Source organism: Coregonus clupeaformis, unplaced genomic scaffold (genome assembly GCF_020615455.1).
Source record: "Coregonus clupeaformis isolate EN_2021a unplaced genomic scaffold, ASM2061545v1 scaf0009, whole genome shotgun sequence".
NCBI lineage: Eukaryota > Metazoa > Chordata > Actinopteri > Salmoniformes > Salmonidae > Coregonus > Coregonus clupeaformis.
The window spans coordinates 1,761,708-1,784,418 of NW_025533464.1; the positions used below are offsets into that span (position 1 = coordinate 1,761,708).

The 22,711-nt window shown below is 45.6% G+C and overlaps 1 protein-coding gene across 1 annotated transcript in view; it reads left to right on the forward strand.

Moving 5' to 3' along the window:
* Positions 1-7,169: 7,169 nt before the first annotated feature.
* LOC121574689 (inositol 1,4,5-triphosphate receptor associated 2) overlaps positions 7,170-22,711 on the forward strand; it is a 30,605-nt gene continuing 15,063 nt past the window's right edge. Inside the window, exons 1-20 of the mRNA XM_045212349.1 lie at positions 7,170-8,395; positions 8,694-8,804; positions 9,614-9,794; positions 10,145-10,203; positions 10,461-10,536; positions 10,652-10,810; positions 10,977-11,094; positions 13,075-13,125; positions 13,766-13,843; positions 14,261-14,317; positions 14,879-14,938; positions 15,215-15,279; positions 17,139-17,232; positions 17,808-17,942; positions 18,241-18,342; positions 19,473-19,624; positions 20,394-20,505; positions 21,492-21,640; positions 21,686-21,789; positions 22,507-22,559. Of these exons, the coding sequence (XP_045068284.1) occupies positions 7,195-8,395; positions 8,694-8,804; positions 9,614-9,794; positions 10,145-10,203; positions 10,461-10,536; positions 10,652-10,810; positions 10,977-11,094; positions 13,075-13,125; positions 13,766-13,843; positions 14,261-14,317; positions 14,879-14,938; positions 15,215-15,279; positions 17,139-17,232; positions 17,808-17,942; positions 18,241-18,342; positions 19,473-19,624; positions 20,394-20,505; positions 21,492-21,640; positions 21,686-21,789; positions 22,507-22,559 (3,117 nt within the window). The 5' untranslated portion in view covers positions 7,170-7,194. The remainder of the gene's footprint in view (positions 8,396-8,693; positions 8,805-9,613; positions 9,795-10,144; positions 10,204-10,460; positions 10,537-10,651; positions 10,811-10,976; positions 11,095-13,074; positions 13,126-13,765; positions 13,844-14,260; positions 14,318-14,878; positions 14,939-15,214; positions 15,280-17,138; positions 17,233-17,807; positions 17,943-18,240; positions 18,343-19,472; positions 19,625-20,393; positions 20,506-21,491; positions 21,641-21,685; positions 21,790-22,506; positions 22,560-22,711) is intronic.

Here is a 22,711-nt window from a genome sequence, read left to right on the forward strand (position 1 = left end):
GGCTTAGCCAGCTGGCTTTCTCAAGCAGGGTTGTCATAGGTCCATAAGGTTATTTATAGAAGCTCATGTGGATATAGGCATACGTCCTTTTTACTATAGTAGCTTACTTCCAGCTGTCCTCCCATCATTAGTCCTAGACAACCTGTTTTATTTCTATATTATGGACATATTCAATCTGTCCCTATCCCAGTCTGTTGTACCCACATGCTTCAAGATGTTCACCATTGTTCCTGTGAGGTACAGTATATTGGAATAATAATAATAATATGCCATTTAGCAGACGCTTTTATCCAAAGCGACTTACAGTCATGCGTGCATACATTTTTGTGTATGGGTGGTCCCGGGGATTGAATCCACTACCTTGGCGTTACAAGCGCCGTGCTCTACCAGCTGAGCTACAGAAGCAGTGGTGGAAGCAGTGGTGCCAATCATTTGTACCCCTATCTTTTTTAGAAAACAAATATTACTTGTTAAACAAAATGTATTTCTCTGAGCAATGGTATTAGTGTAAAAGAACACAATTTCAACAAAAAAAATATGCATGCAATGTAGCTCAGTATTTGTATTATATATTTTATACAATCTTCTTTGTCATCTTTATCAAGGTTGTCAATAATTTTGGACCTGACTATATTGGTACAGAGGTAGGTTGTACCATTGAACAAAAATATAAGTGTTGGTCCCATGTTTCATGAGCTGAAATAAAAAATCACAGACATTTTCCATACGCTCAAAAAATTTATTTCTTCAAAATTTTGTGTACAAATTTGTTTACATTAATGTTAGTGAGTATTTCTCCTTTGCCAAAATAATCCATCCACCTGACAGGTGTGGCATATCAAACTGATTAAACAGCATGATCATTACACAGGTGCACCTTGTGCTGGGGACAATAAAAGGCCACTCTAAAATGTGCAGTTTTGTCACACAACACAATGCCACAGATTTCTCAAGTTTTGAGGGCGCGTGCAATTGGCATACTTACTGCAGGAATGTCCACCAGAGCTGTTGCCAGAGAATTAAATGTTCATTTCTCTACCATAAGCCGCTTCCAATTTGAATGCACAGAGATACCGTGATGAGATCCTGAGGCCCATTGTCGTGCCATTCATCCACCGCCATCACCTCATGCATGATAATGCACAGCCCCATGTCGCAAGGATCTGTACACAATTCCTGGAAGCTGAAAATGTTCCACTTTTCCATGACCTGCATACTCACCAGACATGTCACCCATTGAGCATGTTTGGGATGCTCTGTACGACAGCGTGTTCCAGTTCCCGCCAATATCCAGCAACTTCGCACAGCCGTTGAAGAGGAGTGGGACAACATTCCACAGGCCACAATCAACAGCCTGATCAACTCTATGTGAAGATGTGTTGCGCTGCATGAGGCAAATGGTGGTCACACACCAGATACTGACTGGTTTTCTGATCGATGCCCCTACTTTTTTAAAAAGGTATCTGTGACTAACAGATGCATATCTGTATTCCCATGCATGTAAAATCCATAGATTAAGGCCAATTGAATTGATTTCAATTGACTGATTTCCTTATATGGACTGTAACTCATTAAAATCTTTGAAATTGTTGCATGTTGCGTTTATATTTTTGTTCAGTATAGCAAACAGGTTTTCCTCAGGTAGTGTGCTGACTATCCCTTGATTTTCCCTGCTGTTTATGGCTTTTCACTTACTGTTCTTCTCTCATTTATACATTAAACGTACACTACCGGTCAAAAGTTTTAGAACACCTACTCATTCAAGGGATTTCTTAATTTTTACTATTTTCTACATTTTAGAATAATAGTGAAGACATCAAAACCTTGAAATAACACATATGGAATCATGTAGTAACCAAAAAAGTGTTAAACAAATCAAAATATATTTTCTATTTGAGATTCTTCAAATAGCCACCCTTTGCCTTGATGACAGCTTTGCACATTCTTGGCATTCTCTCAACCAGCTTCATGAGGTAGTCACCTGGAATGCAATTAACAGGTGTGCCTTCTTAAAAGTTAATTTGCGGAATTTCTTTCCTTCTTAATGTGTTTGTCCAATCAGTTGTGTGTGGGGGGGATATACAGAAGATAACCCTATTTGGTAAAATACCAAAGTCCATATTATGTCAAGAACAGCTTGAATATGCAAAGAGAAAGGACAGTCCATCATTACCTTAAGACATCAAGGTCAGTCAATACGGAAATTGTCAAGAACTTTGAAAGTGTCTTCAAGTGCAGTCGCAAAACCATCAAGTGCTATGATGAAACTGGCTCTCATGAGGACCACCACAGGAATGGAAGACCCAGAGTTACCTCTGCTGCAGAGGATAAGTTAATTAGAGTTACCAGCCTCAGAAATTGCAGCCCAAATAAATGCTTCACTGAGTTCAAGTAACAGACACATCTCAACATCAACTGTTCAGAGGCGACTGTGTGAATCAGGCCTTCATCATCGAATTGCTGCAAAGAAACCACTACTAAAGGACACCAATAATAAGAAGAGACTTGCTTGGGCCAAGAAACACGAGCAATGGACAATAGACTGGTGGAAATGTGTCCTTTGGTCTGGAGTCCAAATTGGAGACTTTTGCTTCCAACCGCCGTGTCTTTGTGAGACGCGGTGTGGGTGAATGGATGATCTCCGTATGTGTATTTCCCACCGTAAAGCATGGAGGAGGAGGTGTTATGGTGTGGGGGTGCTTTGCTGGTGACACTGTCTGTGATTTATTTAGAATTCAAGGCACACTTAACCAGCATGGCTACCACAGCATTCTGCAGCGATATGCCATCCCATCTGGTTTGGGCTTAGTGGGACTATCATTTGTTTTTCAACAGGACAATGACCCAACACACCTCCAGGCTGTGTAAGGGCTATTTTACCAAGAAGGAGAGTGATGGAGTGCTGCATCAGATGACCTGGCCTCCACAATCCCCCAACCTCAACCAAATTGGGATGGTTTGGGATAAGTTGGACCGCTGAGTGAAGGAAAAGCAGCCAACAAGTGCTCAGCATATGTGGGAACTCCTTCAAGACTGTTGGAAAAACATTCCATTGAAGCTGGTTGAGAGAATGCCAAGAGTGTGCAAAGCTGTCATCAAGGCAAAGGGTGGCTATTTGAAGAATTTTGATTTGTTTAACACTTTTTTGGTTACTACATGAGTCCATATGTGTTATTTCATAGTTTTGATGTCTTCACTATTACATCTGAACTATTATTGTACAAAATATATTCCAACCAGTTCATGGGTCTTTGGTGTATATTGTCACTAGCCTATATACTCTCTCTGAGGAAATGACGTGACCTAACCTGTTCTTCACTCTTAGAACACATTTCTCTGTGTAGAACCCTGGTAATGATTGATTGTACTATCTCACAGACATCAGAACCATGTTTGTATTGATATAAACAGTAACACTTTGAAAGTTATCCATTAGCTTACATTGAGGTGTGATTGTCCATGGTGTTTATGGCTTTTCACTTATTGCTCTTCTCTTATTTATATATGATAATAAAGAAGTTGTCAGATGGTCAGATGACACAGATGCTAAGCTACAGGACTGTTTTGCTAGCTAGCACAGACTGGAATATGTTCCGGGATTCTTCCGATGGCATTGAGGAGTACACCACATCAGTCACTGGCTCCATCAATAAGTGCATCGATGACGTCATCCCCACAGTGACCGTACGTACACCAACCAGAAGCCATGGATTTCAGGCAACATCCGCACTGAGCTAAAGGGTAGAGCTGCCGCTTTTAAGGAGCGGGACTCTAACCTGGACGCTTATAAGAAATCCCGCTATGCCCTCCGACGAACCATCAAACAGGCAAAGCGTCAATACAGGACTAAGATTGAATCGTACTACACCGGCTCCGACGCTCGTTGGATGTGGCAGGGCTTGCAAACTATTATAGACTACAAAGGGAAGCACAGCTGCCCAGTGACACGAGCCTACCAGACAAGCTAAATCACTTACATACACTCTTATCCAGAGCAACTCACAGTTAGTGAGTGCATACTTTATTTTTTATACTGGCCCCCCGTGGGAATCGAACACACAACCCTTGCGTTGCAAACACCATGCTCTACCAACTGAGCTACATCCCTGCTGGCCATTCCCTCCCCTACCCTGGGCCAATTGTGCACCACCCCATGGGTCTCCCGGTCGTGGCCGGCTACAACAGAGCCTGGATTTGAACCAGGATCTCTAGTGGCACAGCTAGCACTGCGATGCAGTGCCTTAGACCACTGCGCCACTCGCTTCGAGACAAGCAATACTGAAGCATGCATGAGAGGATTAGCTGTTCCGGACGACTGTGTGATCACGCTCTCCGTAGCTGATGTGAGTAAGACCTTTAAACAGGTCAACATTCACAACGCCGCAGGGCCAGACGCATTACCAGGACGTGTACTCCGAGCATGCGCTGACCAACTGGCAAGTGTCTTCACTGACATTTTCAACCTGTCCCTGACTGAGTCTGTAATACCAACATGTTTCAAGCAGACCACCATAGTCTCTGTGCTCAAGAACACTAAGGTAACCTGCCTAAAGGACTACAGGCCCGTAGCACTCACGTCTGTAGCCATGAAGTGCTTTGAAAGGCTGGTAATGTCTCACATCAACACCATTATCCCAGAAACCCTAGACCCACTCCAATTTGCATACCGCCCCAACAGATCCACAGATGATGCAATCTCTATTGCACTCCGCACTGCCCTTTCCCACCTGGACAAAAGGAACACCTATGTGAGAATGCTATTCATTGACTATAGCTCAGCGTTCAACACCATAGTGCCCTCAAAGCTCTTCACTAAGCTAAGGACCCTGGGACTAAACACCTCCCTCTGCAACTGGATCCTGGACTTCCTGACGGGCTGCCCCCAGGTGGTAAGGGTAGGTAACAACACATCTGCCACGCTGATCCTCAACACAAGGGCCCCTCAGGTGTGCGTGCTCAGTACCATCCTGTACTCCCTGTTCACCCATGACTGCATGGCCAGGCACGACTCCAACACCATCATTAAGTTTGCCGACGACACAACAATGTTAGGCCTGATCACCGACACCGATGAGACAGCCTATAGGGAGGAGGTCAGAGACCTGGCCGTGTGGTTCCAGGATAACAACCTCTCCCTTAACGTGATCAAGACAAAGGAGATGATTGTGGACTACAGGAAAAGAAGGACCTAGCACGCCCCCATTCTCATCAACGGGGCTGTAGTGGAGCAGGTTGAGAGCTTCAAGTTCCATGGTGTCCACATCACCAACAAACTATCATGGTCCAAACACACAAAGACAGTTGTGAAGAGGGCACGACAAAGCCTATTCCCCCTCAGGAGACTGAAAAGATTTGGCATGGGTCCTCAGATCCTCAAAATGTTCTAACGCTGCACCATCGAGAGCATCCTGACTGGTTGTATGACTGCCTGGTATGGCAACTGCTCGGCCTCCGACTGCAAGGCACTACAGAGGGTAGTGCGTACGGCCCACTACATCACTGGGGCCAAGCTTCCTGCCATCCAGGACCTCTATACCAGGCGGTGTCAGAGGAAGGCCCTAAAAATTGTCAAAGCCTCCAGCCACCCTAGTCATAGACTGTTCTCTCTGCTATCGCACGGCAAGAGGTACCGGAGCACCAAGTCTAGGTCCAAAAGGCTTTTTAACAGCTTCTACCCCCAAGCCATAAGACTCCTGAACAGCTAATCAAATGGCCACCCCCTCTTTTACGTTGCTGCTACTCTCTGTTTATTATCTATGCATAGTCACTTTAACTATACCTACATGTACATATTACCTCAATTACCTCGACTAATCGGTGCCCCGCACATTGACTCTGTACCGGTACCCCTTGTATATAGCCTCGCTACTGTTATTTTTACTGTTATTTTACTGCTTTTATTTTTTACTTATCTATTGTTTACTTAACACTTATTTTTCTTAAAACTGCATTGTTGGTTAAGGGCTTGTAAGTAAGGATTTCACTGTAAGGTCTACACCTGCTGTATTCGGCGCATGTGACACATTTGATTTTATTTGATTTTATGTTTAAATTGGATCACAGCATGTCTATTGCAAAATAGATACATGGATTTGGCATTAGTTGGCAAGATATTCTATTCTTCAAAGTTAGCTCAGCTCTATTCTATTCTAATGAAAAGACAGGGTGCAGTCTCTTTATTAGCTAAAGATACAAAAGGACACAGGGGAGGGTAGGCACACTGTAATCAACTTCATAGACAACACCTGGCTGGTGGTACAACATATTTGTTTGTTTTTACCACTTTCTTCAATCACACATCTCCAGTTGTGGATTTTTACGCTGCAAAATAACTGACTTTTGACTTGTGAGTCTGTAGGTCTGTGATCGAATGGGGATGCAACAATATTATTGGCCACATGAGGTCAGTGTTGACTTGGTTTTAGATGAGTGATCTACCTCGTCCCTTTCAAAATGCATTCACATGTCGCTCAATCGCGCTGATTGATTTCATGAGTGTGGTTTGACTTTGAAAGCTTTATCAAGCGAATTGAGACTTCAACGAGGACTATTTACGTTTACAAAAGATAGGCTACACGGTAAAGAGAGGTTAGTAGCCAACATCAAAATCCAAGTATAAACTATGCCAGTCTGTCGTTCATATTTATTGCAAAAAAGAAAAGAAAATTGGCGTCAATCAATTACTCATTCATGACGGTCGTTGTCATCTTATTTTGCATAACACAGGGCTACAACATTTTTGTCTTGTCAACAAAATGTATATTAGGGTAACAATCACTCTTTGTTAGTTTAATGTTTTTATAATCATTTGTTAGTTTAAAGAAGATTTGATTGAATAATAAGTGTCCTTTCAGTTAGTGTCTCAGGTAAGTTCCTTATTTTTATCCAGTTAGACTCTGCTGTTGTGCTGTGCTCTGTTGCTCCCATTTAAAAACGATAACCCTGTAGTCTACACACAAGAAACACAAGGATGATAGACTACAACAACCTCAATCAAGAACTGTAAATGGTCTATTTGGGATGTCTGACGTGATGAACATGGGAAGTATGCGTACATATGTGGTGTGATGGCATATCGGTATAATTCCTCTCCTTTCACTAAACCCGTCTCCTTTTAATTATTTATTTTACCTTTATTTTAACAGGCAGGTCGATTAAGAACAAATATATATTTACAATGACGGCCGGTCTCCAATGACCGCCTCTCCCCTCTCTAGCTCTTATCCTGTTTTCCCCACCCATCGGCAACGCCACAACCCTGTTGACAGCATCTGTCATAAGCTGCAGACCATCCAGCGGCACGACCGTGAGGTTAACCCCTCCTCGCCCTTCCAGATCCCAAAGTTCACGTCCAGCAGCTATGACAGCCCCCAGTCCGGCCTGCGCCACAACCTGGAAGTAATCCTGAAGAAGCGAGAGAGGGAGGGGATGTTGACCCCCAAGGGTTCACCCCAGCTTTCCAGGAGCTCCCACTGTCCCACCTCCACACCCGTCAACACCACCATGAACCCCCCGACCCCATTCAATGCTACGTTCACCATCACCAGTCATCCCGGGGAGTGGAGGGGCACGGGGGTAGGGGTGGGGTTTGGAGGGCAAGGGAGAGGATGGCAGAGGAACTGCTCCACCCCAGCTGTCCAGAATGGAGACATGTTTTTCAACTTCTCTCATGGTCCCCAGTTTACTCAGCCTGAGGCGGGGACGGGGACACGGTCAGACAGCAGTACGAGGCACAAGATCCCGTCTCTGTCCCACACTCACACACCCGCACACAGCCTGCTGTCCTACAACCTCAACTTCTGCTCGTCAGACGACCGTGAGGTTAACCCCTCCTCGCCCTTCCAGATCCCAAAGTTCACGTCCAGCAGCTACGACAGCCCCCAGTCCGGCCTGCGCCACAACCTGGAAGTAATCCTGAAGAAGCGAGAGAGGGAGGGGATGTTGACCCCCAAGGGTTCACCCCAGCTTTCCAGGAGCTCCCACTGTCCCACCTCCACACCCGTCAACACCACCATGAACCCCCCGACCCCATTCAATGCTACGTTCACCATCACCAGTCATCCCGGGGAGTGGAGGGGCACGGGGGTAGGGGTGGGGTTTGGAGGGCAAGGGAGAGGATGGCAGAGGAACTGCTCCACCCCAGCTGTCCAGAATGGAGACATGTTTTTCAACTTCTCTCATGGTCCCCAGTTTACTCAGCCTGAGGCGGGGATGGGGACACGGTCAGACAGCAGTACGAGGCACAAGATCCCGTCTCTGTCCCACACTCACACACCCGCACACAGCCTGCTGTCCTACAACCTCAACTTCTGCTCGTCAGACTCCACGGCCAACCTGCTGCAGTGTGAGCTGCCTTACCCGGCCCTGGTTGTCAAGAGACTGTCCATGGGAGACGGTAGGGGGAATAAACACACAGAGGGTCACAGTGGGATTACGAAAGCACTGCTCAGTTCTTAGGGAACAATGATATCAATGATATAGACTATTGATCACAGGAGGTTAAGAGCATTCCTCAGGCCTCTCACATACTCTATTCCATTCACCATCTCTTACGTCACACACATTATACACCTGTTATTATGTTGCCTCAAGGAAAGTTATGCAACTGACAGAAGAAGAATCGTGTTTATTGGCCACTGATGAAGTGGCCATTGGCCAGCGTATTTACAGAAAGTGTGTCTGTGTGTGCGTAGGAGCCATGTTCTCCTCTGAGAACCGGAAGGAGATGATGGCTGAGGTCAGTCTGATCTGTGAAGAGGATTTATTAGACACCATTTTCCACGCTTGTGACTGCCAGCGCAGAGGTAAACACACACACACACACACACACACACACAGACACAGTATTAAACTCTCAAAGTATCAAATATACGCTGAGCACAGAAGTCAACTTGCATACACACTCAAAATATCCAATGTAGCACATTCTGGAGTGCACACTCATCTATCCAGACTAACAGTATCGAACACACACAGTATGTGTATCATACACTCTCACTGTGATAATGTTTTGTAAAAAAAGCAGTCAATCAATTGCACCACTGAGTTGTAGCCAGGTCTGCTTTCTTTTCTTTGTTTCTGAAGCAGTCAATGATGTGATACAAGTGCTCTAGATTCCTTATGGGTGGTTCTCTCTTTACAGTCCTGTCAGTCTCCCCACCCCTCCTGTCCCATGCTGCCTCCTCCTGAACTGATTGGCCGGTGGCAATGGAGGAACAGGGCGTTCTTTAAGAAATCCTCTAGTGCGATCACTTTATCTCTGCGGTCTGTAGTGCCTAGTCATTCGGCTTGCATCCCAGAGGAAGCTTGTGGATTTCTAGTAGTTTTATCTCTGTGGTTTAGGGTTTACTAAAGGTTAGGTTCAGGAGGCCTACACTTGACCCCCGTTGTGTGGAGGTTACACAGCTTTTTCAGTCTAAGGTTTGGGTGTAAACACAGTGTTTGTTTACTAAAAGCTGTTACTGAAGAACTTCAGGCGGAGGTAGGAGATTGCTATGACGTCTGGGCATGGGGAGGTCGCTGACCGTGCTAGTCACCAAACTGACCACAGTAACCCAGTAAATGACTATGGTAAAGACAGTAACCTGGCCCCTCCCTCCTCCTGCTCCTTCAGGTAAGGTGTACGTGTCTCGTATCGTGGATTACCTGCGTCACACTACCAGCCGGGGTTCTGAGGACAGTGGGCTGGAGGACCTGTGTAATATGCTGGACCCGGAGCACAAAGATGTGTCTATTGACCTGGACACTTACCACGCCATCATGAAGGAGTGGATAGATGACTGCAGAAAGAATGGGTACTGGAGCTGTTTTCTATGTGTGTCCACCAAATGGCACTCTATTCCCTTTATAGTGCACTACTTTGGGCCAGGGGTCTGGTCAAACGTAGTGCACTATATAGCAGTGCATGTCATCTTGTCAGCTTTTTGCCTGTAGAGGGTGCTGTGTTCTAATTCATGTGTTCTGTCACATGGGCGAATGGATACCAATTTTGCAGCCGATTATTCTTATCAAAGAGCTTGCTGTTTATTAGATAAGCTTTTGTAACTTTTGTTTTGTAACAGATGCATGAACTACTGCTGTCCTGGCTGTGTGTGTGTGTCTGTGATATTGGGTGTCTGTCTCCTTGTCTTTACCACAACCACAGGGACGACACACCAGAGGACTTGACTCAAGAGTCTGTCAGACTCCGAGACAGCCTGTCAGGTGAGTTGATACAGACAGACATATAGGAGACATTAGAGGACTAATCAAAGAAAAGGATGACTGTTCTGAAGGTTTTCCGGTTGTACATTTTCTCTTGTACCATGCCTCCAAGTAGCCATGTTTCTCTCTGTCTATCTTTCTGTGTGTGTTCTCCATCTAAGAGAACGTCTCATCGTTTTAGCAAATATATGTATTTTGTCTCTCTTTTAAGCATAGATTATTTCTCACCTTCTCTCTCTCTGTCTTCTCTCCGTCAGCTAAGAGGTCTGTCCTGCTGAACATGACCTCAGGCAGTCTGGAGGCATTTGGAGGGGAGGTGTCTCGAGCAGATCTGTAAGTAATGCTTGTATTCGTGTGTGCGTGCATGACTTTGTCCAATTGTACGTTTTACTAACCCTGTTTTACCCTGTATGTGACTGCATCTGTTCATGTGTATGCTCCTCCTCAGTGAGACGTCAGACCTGGTGTTCTGTGTGGCCGACCTGCAGTTCAGTAACCAGAAGCTTCAGGAGGAGGTGGGGAAGCTGAAGCAGAGTGTGGAGACCATGGAGGACCAGAACCAGAAACTAGCAGAGGAAAACGAGGAGCTCAAGTCACAGGCCAGACTGTATGTATTGTACACACACACCAACTGATGCAGACACACACACAGTCACACATACACAAACTCTTTAAATGCGTACCTTCCTATTCCACCTTGTCTTAATTTAACCTCTTATTAGGCTCCACACACACACATCCCCAAGTGTAATGTCCCTCTCGCCCCCCTGTAGAGGCCAGCAGCTGGTCCAGAAGGAGAAGATGTTGAAGGAGGAGGTGGAGGAGATGAAAATGAGTCTGAGCTGTACAGAGGAGGGCAGAGCCAGGGCCTCAGCTCAGAGCAAACATATGGTATATATACTCACACTTCATCTTCACTGTCATGCTATTCAACAATCTACACTGAAAAAAAATATAAACGCAACAACATCAAAGATTTTACTGAGTTACTGTTCATATAAGGAAATCAGTCAATTTAAATAAATAAATTAGACTGGGAATACTGTTATGCATCTGTTTGTCACAGATACCTTAAAGGAAAGGTAGGGGCGTGGATCAGAAAACCAGTCAGTATCTGGTGTGACCACCAATTGCTTCATGCAACGCAACACAACACATCTCCTTTGCATAGAGTTGATCAGGCTTTTGATTGTGGAATGTTGTCCCACTCCTCTTCAATGGCTGTGTGAAGTTGCTGGATATTGCTGGGAACTGGAACACGCTGTCGATCCAGAGCATCCCAAACATGCTCAATGGGTGACATGTCTGGTGAGTATGCAGGCCATGGAAGAACTAGGACATTTTCAGCTTCCAGGAATTGTGTACAGATCCTTGCGACATGGCATTATCATGCTGAAATATGAGGTGATGGCGGCTGATGAATGGCATGACAAAGGGCCTCAGGATCTCGTTACGGTATCTCTGTGCATTCAAATTGTCATCGATAAAATGCTATTGTGTTTGTTGTCCGTAGCTTATGCCTGCCCATACCATAACCCCACCACCACCATGGGGTACTTTGTTCACAACTTTGACATCAGCAAACCACTCGCCCACACAACGCCAAACTCTGTCTGCCATCTGCCCGGTACCGTTGAAACCGGGATTCATCTGTGAAGAGCACACTTCTCCAGTGTTCCAGTAGCCATCGAAAGTGAGCATTTGCCCACTGAAGTCGGTTACGACGCCGAACTACAGTCGGGTCAAAACCCTGGTGAGGACTTCGAGCACGCAGACGAGCTCCCTGAGAAGGTTTCTGAGAGTTTGTGAAGACATTCTTCGGTTGTGCAAACCCACAGTTTCATCAGCTGTCTGTGTGTTAGAGCTCAGATGATCCCGCAGGTGAAGAAGACTGGATGTGGCGGTCCTGAGCTGGCGTGGTTACACATGGTCTGCGGTTGTGAGGCTGGTTGGACATACTGCCAAATTCTCTAAAACGACGGAGGCGGCTTATGGTAGAGAAATTAACATTCAATTCTCTGGCAATAGCTCTGGTGGACATTCCTGCAGTCAGCATGCCAATTGCACGCACCCTCAACTTGACACATCTGTGGCATTGTGTTGTGACAAAACTGCACATTTTAGTGGCCTTTTAGGTGCACCTTGTGCTGGGGACAATATGTAATATCATGCTGTTTAATCAGCTTCTTGATATGCCACACCTGCCAGGTGGATGGATTATCTTGGCAATGGAGAAATGCTCACTAACAGGGATGTAAACAAATTTGTGCACACAATTTGAGAGATGTTTTTTGTGTGTATGGAACATTTTATGGGATCTTTTATTTCAGCTCATACAACATGGGACCAACACTTTACATGTTGCGTTTATATTTTTGTTCAGTGTATATTGAAAGCAGGTGCTTCCACACAGGTGTGGTTCCTGAGTTAATTTAGGGTCATTTATAAAGATGCTGGGCAGGCCATTATTTTGGCTACCATGGCTATGCCCCCATAGGATGATAATGCCCACGTCCACAAGGGACGAGTGGTCACTGAATTGGTTTGATGATCATGAAAATTATTTTAACCATATGCCACGGCAATCTGTTACCATATCTCAATCAAATTGAACACTTAAGGGAGATTCTGGAGCGGCGACTGAGACAGCATTTTTCACCACCATCAACAAAACACCAAATTATGGAATTTCTCGAGGAAGAAGGGAGTTTCATCCCTCCAATCGATTTCCAGACACTTGTAGAAGCAATGCCAAGGTGCACTGTAGCTGTTCTGGCTCATTTTGGGGTTTCCTTTATTTTGGCAGTTACCTGTTTCCAACTAACTATACAATGTCCACAGCCCTATACTAACCCAACATCTCCCCAACAGGAGAAAGAGAACCAGAGTCTGATTGCAAAGATAATCTGTCTTCAGGATGAGGTACTGTATTGTATACCTTTCTCTCTGCACACAGAACCCCTTTCAGCAAGATCTAAATCGATCTTGGTCACTTCATTACTTTATCATGTCTTTCATTGGAGGCATCTATAATGCACCTCAAGTGCTTCTATGTGGTTGTCATTCGTTTAATGAGAGATTGATTTAGAGGCTAGTCATCAGGATTATGCTCTCCGACCAATCAGTGTCATTGATCAGTTAAGTGCTTACTAGGGAGAAACAACAACAAAGCAGCAGGGCCATCTGCTTCCTATGGGGACTTCCTGTCTGCTGTTTTTCTATAATCTTGGACCCTGTTTCCCTTGACAAACACACCTTATTCAACTCATTGAGGACTTGATGATTAGTTGACAAGTTGAATCAGGTGTGCTTGTCCAGGGTTAGAATAAAGATGTGTATTGTTGGGGGTACTCGAGGACCAGAGTTGGGAAATACTGTCCAAGATCATGGAAAAACAGCAGACACTGATTTAGGAAATGCCATTCCATAGCTATCTACTCTAATGCACCTTGTCCACTGTTAGGTGACATGGTAAGGTAAAATAAGCCATCTCTTTTGGGTAGAATTACTCATCTCTCCCTTTTTCTCCCCCTCCCCCCCCACACACACACATGTGGACTAGAACATCAAGGTCACCATGGAGATGGATGACCTCCAGAAGAAGATGATTGAACTGTGTGACCTAAACGCTGAGCTGCAGGTGGGTCCACATAACTGTTGTGTGTCTGCAGTGAATATAAGTGAACGAGCTATTGTACTGTCGAGGGAATAAGCGATTCAAGGTAGGCAACTAGGAAGCGGTTTGCTGGACACAGATTAAGCCTAGTCCTGGACTAGAAAATCCCATTCAATTAAGATTGTCCATTTAGAATGCTTCTTAGTCCAGGACTAGGCTTAATCTGTTTCTGGTAAACTGGACCTAGAAGTAAAGTAAAGGTTGTGTGAATGTTTTTTTGCCTTTCATGGTCTTCTGAAAAGAAGAGTGCAGTGCTATGGACCTACGTAACTGGCCTTTAGGATCAAAGTGATCCCCACGCCTGCTCCTGATTGGTCTGTCTGTGTGTTGTGGATGAGTGCCAGTGGTGTCATGGTGTATTGTCTGTTCTGTCGTCCACAGGTCCAAAACCATTCCTTCGATGCTGTCATAAATGAAAAGGAATCCCTCATACTCCAGGTCAATATCATAACTTTCTAGTTATTTTGTTCAGTATCTGCTCAGTAATTAATAAAGATGGGTTATTATTCTAGCCGTGCTGTCTCCAATATTTAAGCAATAAGACCTGAAGGGGTGTGGTATATGGCCGAAATATACCACGGCTAAGGGCTGTTCTTAAGCACGACGCAACGCGGAGTGCCTGGACACAGCCCTTAGCCGTGGTATATTGGCCATATATCACAAACCCCCGAGGTGCCTTATTGCTATTATAAACTGGTTACCAACGTAATTAAAGCAGTATCAGAAATGTTATGTCGTACCCGTGGTATACGGTCTGATATACCACAGCTGTCAGCCAATCAGCATTCAGGGCTCGAACCACCCAATTTATAAGCGAAGGTCACATTGTAGATTGGGTCCTTTGATCAGTAATAACCCAGGCTTCAGGGCATGGAAGCCTTTTGATCTGACCGTTTTTTTAATATGTTCATTCATATGACCATACATTTAGAACCTTTCACAGACATAGTCCTGGGGGAAATATGATAATATTGCTGTCATGTTGTCTCCCCTCTACAGAAATGTAGACAGATTGAGGAGCTGAAGGCTGCAGTAGTGGAGTACTCGTCCGTCACAGAGGTGAGGAGGCTGTCTGGTAATCATTACGCCAAATCACCCCCTATCCCCTTACTCCCATGCACTAGATCATAAAGGAGTGGATGGGTACAAGCAGCAATACTGTACCCCACTGCTCTATACTGCTGACTAGAGAGCTCTGCAAAAGTATTTATTTATATCTCTCTCAGCATATGTCTCTCAGGATATGTCTGTCTATCTGTCAGCTGCAGTGAATATGTATTCGCTGCAGCAGTAGTGGCGTTATCTAACCGTGTTTGTTGTTGTTGTCTCTGACAGCTGTTGAGAGCAGACAAGACCAAGCTGGAGAGCCAGATGCACATGATGCAGCCAGACATGGCAGCGTAAGTATGTATTAGAGATGGTGCCTTGACTGTTCTAGTAGCAGGATTGGGGGATGCTGTGTATTCCCTGTTGTTTAACTATGTCCTTTTGTCTTCGTAGTTTGTTCTGTTTGGTTTGCTCTCTCTCTCTCGCTCTGCCCTGAAGCAGTCTGTTCTCTGTGGAGTGGGATGATGATATATATATACACACACACAGTGGGGAGAACAAGTATTTGATACACTGCCGATTTTGCAGGTTTTTCTACTTACAAAGCATGTAGAGGTCTGTAATTTTTATCATACGTACACTTCAACTGTGAGAGACGGAATCTAAAACAAAAATCCAGAAAATCACATTGTATGATTTTTTTAAGTAATTAATTTGCATTTTATTGCATGACATAAGTATTTGATCACCTACCAACCAGTAAGAATTCCGGCTCTCACAGACCTGTTAGTTTTTCTTTAAGAAGCCCTCCTGTTCTCCACTCATTACCTGTATTAACTGCACCTGTTTGAACTCGTTACCTGTATAAAAGACACCTGTCCACACACGCAATCAAACAGACTCCAACCTCTCCACAATGGCCAAGACCAGAGAGCTGTGTAAGGACATCAAGGTTAAAATTGTAGACCTGCACAAGGCTGGGATGGGCTACAGGACAATAGGCAAGCAGCTTGGTGAGAAGGCAAGAACTGTTGGCGCAATTATTAGAAAATGGAAGAAGTTCAAGATGACGGTCAATCATCCTCGGTCTGGGGCTCCATGCAAGATCTCACCTCGTGGGGCATCAATGATCATGAGGAAGGTGAGGGATCAGCCCAGAACTACACGGCAGGACCTGGTCAATGACCTGAAGAGAGCTGGGACCACAGTCTCAAAGAAAACCATTAGTAACACACTACGCCGTCATGGATTAAAATCCTGCAGCGCACGCAAGGTCCCCCTGCTCAAGCCAGCGCATGTCCGGGCCCGTCTGAAGTTTGCCAATGACCATCTGGATGATCCAGAGGAGGAATGGGAGAAGGTCATGTGGTCTGATGAGACAAAAATAGAGCTTTTTGGTCTAAACTCCACTCGCCGTGTTTGGAGGAAGAAGAAGGATGAGTGCAACCCCAAGAACACCATACCTACTGTGAAGCATGGGGGTGGAAACATCATGCTTTGGGGCTGTTTTTCTGCAAAGGGACCAGGACGACTGATCCGTGTAAAGGAAAGAATGAATGGGGCCATGTATTGTGAGATTTTGAGTGAAAACCTCCTTCCATCAGCAAGGGCATTGAAGATGAAACGTGGCTGGGTCTTTCAGCATGACAATGATCCCAAACACACCGCCCAGGCAACGAAGGAGTGGCTTCGTAAGAAGCATTTTAAGGTCCTGGAGTGGCCTAGCCAGTCTCCAGATCTCAACCCCATAGAAAATCTTTGGAGGGAGTTGAAAGTCCGTGTTGCCCAGCGACAGCCCCAAAACATCACTGCTCTAGAGGAGATCTGCATGGAGGAATGGGCCAAAATACCAGCAACAGTGTGTGAAAACCTTGTGAAGACTTACAGAAAACGTTTGACCTGTGTCATTGCCAACAAAGGGTATATAACAAAGTATTGAGAAACTTTTGTTATTGACCAAATACTTATTTTCCACCATAATTTGCAAATAAATTCATAAAAAATCCTACAATGTGATTTTTCTGGATTTTTTTTCCTCATTTTGTCTGTCATAGTTGACCTGTACCTATGATGAAAATTACAGGCCTCTCTCATCTTTTTAAGTGGGAGAACTTGCACAATTGGTGGCTGACTAAATACTTTTTTTCCCCACTGTATACACTTTTTCTTTTTCATTTCTCTCTCTCATTGTCTCTCGCTCTCCCTCTAGCAGTGTAGGTCTCTCCCTGTCGGTGGCGTACAGGTTGAACCAGAGCTCTTCAGGATCCCTGCAGACAGAACTGGCCCTTGCTCAAACACCTCTGGAGGTTAGTTAAGCAATAAGGCCCGAGAGGGTGTGGTATATGGCCAATATACCACGGCTAAGGGCTGTTCTTATGCACAACGCATTGTGGAGTGCCTGGATACAGCCCTTAGCCATGGAATATTGTCCATATACCACAAACCCCCAAGGTGCCTTATTGCTATTATAAACTGGATACCAACGTAATTAGAGCAGTAAAAATACATGTTTTGTCATACCCATGGTATACGGTCTGATATACAGCTGTCAGCCAATGAGCATTCAGGGCTCAAACCACCCAGTTTGTGATTAAATATATCCCCTAGTTCCATGTTTGTGTCACAAATCTGTCACAGTGCAGGGAGCATAGTGGAGTTGCGTTCTTTTTTTTTTTTTGTAGTACACTTCTCATTCTGAAGTAGCTGCCTGTGAATTGAACACCCACTCTCTCTGTTTGAGTACTCTCACACCTTTCAGGACCCACCCACTGTATTCACCCAAAACATCAGCTCCAAGGACCCTATTAGGCTATAGTTTTACTGACACCCTCAGCCTATCCGCATCAGGGTTAATGACCAAGTCGTGTTGTTTTATTCCCAGGGTGCTGAGTGTGTGTCGCCGCTGAGCTCTGCGTCTGCTCTAGATGAGACTCTGGACAGGGAGGTGTTTCTGCTCCTGCAGGGCCCCACACCTGACCAGATGTCCCTGGAGTTCAAGCGCCTCATCAACAAACTGGTACTCTATACACTAGATACAGCAAACATTGTCCCAATTTATACACTAGATACAGCAGTCCTGATATCTTCAGCCATTACTGTCCTAATTATGCACTCAATACACTATGAAGGGACTATGAAGCCAGCACACATTTCAAAAGCAAGAAGAAGCATGGAAAAAACGAATTTGTGTGCTTCTATGATTATGGGATGTAGATGCATGACTCATTTTCTTCCTTAGCTAATTTAATTGATGAATACTCAGTAGTTCCATGGAGAGGCTGAATCACATCCATTGTTTTTCTGGTTGTTTTCAGAAGAGAGATTTTAAGGACGAGGGTCTCTCCATCTTGTCAACACTCAGAGGACTCATACACCACTATGGAGGACCAGGGGCTAGTAGAGACCCCAGACTGCAGGTGAGGGACACACACACACACACACACACACACACAGGCTCTCCTCTCTCCCCCTCTCATTCTCTCCCTCTTTTTCTCTTGCGCTCATGCTCTTTCTTGCTCTCTTTTCTCTCACTCACACTCTCCCTCTCTTGTTCTCACTCTTCCTCTCTCGCTCTCTCTCCCACTGTCATTCTCACTATTTTTCTCTTGCTTTCTCTCCCTCTCTCATTCTCTCACTCTCTCTCTCTCTCTCTCACACACACACACACACACACACACTAGAGCCATTAGAGTGGATGTATCAACCCACTATCTAGCCCAGTTGTGGAGGAGGATGTTACTGAATCACTCTGTACCAGAGAACGCTCCATATTCCCCTGTGTGTGTAGGTGTTTGTGTGTGTGCGTAGGCATGCTGGGGGTCAAATATGTGTACCAAAGCGGAGGATGGTGTTTCTCTAGGTTCAGAGATTCAAGAGAAGAGAGCAAATACCTTTTAGTTTTCCATCATATTGCTTTTCACTTATCCTGTTCTTTCAGATCAGTGCAGAATGTAGATACAGGAGATGGAGAAATTAGGCTATTGAGATTCACCCCACTGAGTTCAATGTGGAGTGGAGAGTAGGGAGGCGTTTAGCTGAATAGGCCTCTCTCTCCCTCTCTGCTCGTAGCTTTTAGAGGATTACATAATATGGCCATTCTGTCTCTCCAGAGATCCCTAATCTACAATGTTATATAACTATCTCTAGCCCATCAATGCCTATTAATACAGCGCGGCTTAGTTAGTGTGCTGTAGCGTAAATGCAGTCTCTCGACACACACACTCTAGCTCTCTCTCCCCCTCCCTGCTCTCTCTCATTCTGTCTTTGTCACCTCCCTCTGTCCCCCTCTGTTGCTCTCTTTCATTCCCCCTCTCTCTCTTCACTCCCTTTCCTCTCGTCCACCTCCTTTCTCGCTCCAATCTACATTCGTCAGACACGTACACAGTAAACATTCTTCATGAGTAAAGTAGTGTCACTGACTGTGACTAAGAGATGGACATACTTTACTGTATGTCTGGTACTGCTGGATAGACTGTCAATCGGTCTGTCTGCCTGAGACCCAGTAGCTCCAGGAAGAGGCTGACTCCCTGCCCTTTCTCCCCCCCAGGCAGTGCAGTCTGAGCTGGATCAAAGGAGGACAGAGTGGGGTCTCAGCCTGGAGCAGTTGGACCAGTACACCGACTACCTGGAGAAAGAACTAATCAAGTTGGCCAGCAACATAAGGAGATCCCGCACTGAGATACTACACCTGTCGGTCAGGTGAGTGGGGGTTGAGTGTGTGTGCGTGTTGGAAGTGAGGGTCAAGAGGAACTGGTGCTGCTCTTCTCTCACTGGTCAATTAGGTTTTGCTGGTCTTGTATAAGAAAGGGTTACAGTGGGGCGGGAGGGACTGTCATTGTCTAAAATACTACAGACTCTGTGACAGGAGGGATCTGGTCATATTTGGCTGCTTCCCTCTGCTCTCCTGAAGTCTCTGTGCTCTGGGTCTGACTGGGTGACCTCTAACCTGTCTAAGTAGTGGTTGGGTCCTGGCCCAGTATGGCTCTCTGTCTGTAGCTGCCTCTCTGCCACGTGGGCCCGTTCCACACTGCCGCCCTGCTCCGGAGGATAAAGGGGGGAGGGGGGCCGTTATCAGGCCAGGCTGTGGGAACGTTGTCTGGGCTAGCCAGCTGTGCACAGGCCCTCTGGACTACTCTGGGACTGGGTGTTAGGAGCTGTCCGATACTGGGAGTTAGGAGCTCTGGAGAGCCCCTATCATCCTAGTACAGGCTGGGCAACAGCAGCATGGGACACTGCATGGGCCTGCGGATTGGGTACAGTATGTTATGTTATGGACCCTTCACTGCGCTGTCAATGGGCTGGGTGAGAGTGATGAATCTGTTAATTTGCTTTGTAGTCACTGGATGCATGAAATATGTGTGTTAAGTGACCTTGTATTGTTGGCTTTAGGGTAGATGGGGGGGGGGTGTTGCTTTACGTGTCTGTCTGTGTAGATATGTGTGTAATTTACGTGGGTCCGTCCATGTAGGGTTCAGGAGCAGGAGAATCAGAAGCAGCAGCTGCGTGAGGAGTTGGACCAGCTAAATACCCCGGGGGACAGCAGGGAGGCCAGCTGCCAGACCCCCGACGAGGACCCACAGGTAGGAGGGAGAGAGAGCTACAAAGATGGAGGGAGGGAAGAGGTAGACAGGGCAGCAGAGAGGCTAGCTGTGAAACCCCTGACCCTGATGATCCACAGGTAGGACTAAGCGAGAGATTGGGAGACTTGGGAGAATGGGGAAAGAGGTGTAGTCCCCTGTGTGTCACAGCTGGCATGTTGCTTTTGAAAATCTGTTGAATATCTTGTAGTAGGAAGATTGAAAAAGTTAGGGATTCACTCGACTAGTATGGGAGAAAGATGTCGGGTATAGTAGGTAATGGGCTACTGTTGGGACACAGGCATTGAGAGCCATGGATAAGAACATGGAACATAGCAGAGAATAGGACTCAGATGGTGAATAGTAAAGGCTGTTTAATAGAGACACTAGAGGATGGAGTGGGTAGCTGAGTGGACACTTTGCACACTTTCTGATCAGGAGAAATATTCTGTGTTAATCTCTCTCCTATTCTGTAATGCTACTTTGTAAATGCCTTTGTCTATTATCGCCCATAGGCACAGATCTAGGATCGGTTTACCATCTCACCAACCTTAACTATTAGGGAGGAGAAACACACAACTGATCTTAGATCAGCATTCGGGGAAAATGTAACTTTTGATTTGTTGTTAAACTCTGAAACCTCACATTATCACTTTGAACAGGCTCAGTTCTATTTGTATATCTTTATCATTTAGTTAAGTAGGGACAAATGCAATTAAAACATTGACACATTGAATAAACAAGTGTAACTTTATCCTACTGTTTGTTTTGCTCCTGGCATGATCTATGAGGTTCTAGTCTATTCAATCTGTTTGTATTCATTTAACCTTTTTTAGACCGTTTTTCATGCATTACCGTGCTTCTACGTGCTCTTTGGTGTCTAGGCAGAATTACTGAAAAACCTCTGTGACAACTGCTAATGTAAAAAATGCTTTATAAATACATGAATTCCCTGAGCATGTTTTAATTCAGTGTATTTACTTTGTCAGGCTGGGGAGGACCTGGACTGGGATGAGGAGTTTGTCCTCCAAGACTTCCTGAAGAACGAGGGGGTGGAGACGTACAGGGAGTTCAAGAGTCAGGAGACAGGACAGACAGACAGGAGGACGGAGGACAGACTGGCGGAGAGAGGGGACCAGCCTGGAGAGGGGGAGGAGGGGGAGGTGGGGGAGAGGTGGACCGTGGTGGGGGGAGAGGGACAGGAGGGGGGACTGAGGGGGATCTCCTTTCTCTCTCCTCTCTCAGAAAGAAGTGAACCCGACCAGACGGAGGGAGAGGATCTGAGAGGTGAATGAGTAGGATTCCCCAGATTAGTAATGATGATGATATCCTATTATAATTCCATATTGGGCTGTATTTTAGTGAGTTTACAGGAGTTCCTGTAAGGTCTCTCTCTATGGTTCTGGACTACTGAGCCAGGTGAAACACTAGGTAAACCAGGGGTTAGTGAGTCCGTCAGAAGCCTGAGTGGATTACTCCGGTAATCCCTGGAGTCACAGAGCACTCAGCCACCCTTGAAGAACCAGGCCCAGACACACACACAGTCCTCTGGGGTTTGTGGCAAGGACAGCCATAGATGGCCAGGGTCTCCAGCGAGGGACCAGCTGTGTGGCTGTTCTCTGGCAAGTCTTCTCGGCCCCAGCCTTCTATGGCCAGGTGTTAAAGTCATCCAAACCCATTGGAAGTGTTCAGTAATCCCCAGTGGTCTCCCTGCATCACTGGCTGCCAGAACCCAAAGAATGTGGTCATTACTGCCTCTAAACCCACTAACACAGATGGGGAGTTTAATAGTCTAATATTATGGTCTAAGATGGTAGTGGGTGGGGCTTAGTTTGACCTTGCCAGTGACCCCAGCTGAATATCACGGAGATGATTTTCAACTTCAACTAATTAGCTTTTCTTCTTCCTTCCTGTCTCTCTCCCCCTCCCTTCCTCTCCCCCCCCTCTCTCCCTCTACCCCCCCCCCTCTCCTTCTTCCCCCTTCTCCCTCCCTTTTTCTCTCAGAAACCACAGCGTCAACAGACAGTGACCAGAGGGTGAACAGTCTTTCCCCACAGGTAGATGGCAGTCTTTAAAACCTATTACTCTGTGTATGTACTCCTACTGTGTCAGTGTGATTTATAGCTATTCTCTGGATTAGTTTGCTGGTTATCCACTCCAGACTTAAAAGACTGAACTATATAACCATACCAAAAAAGCCAGATATTTT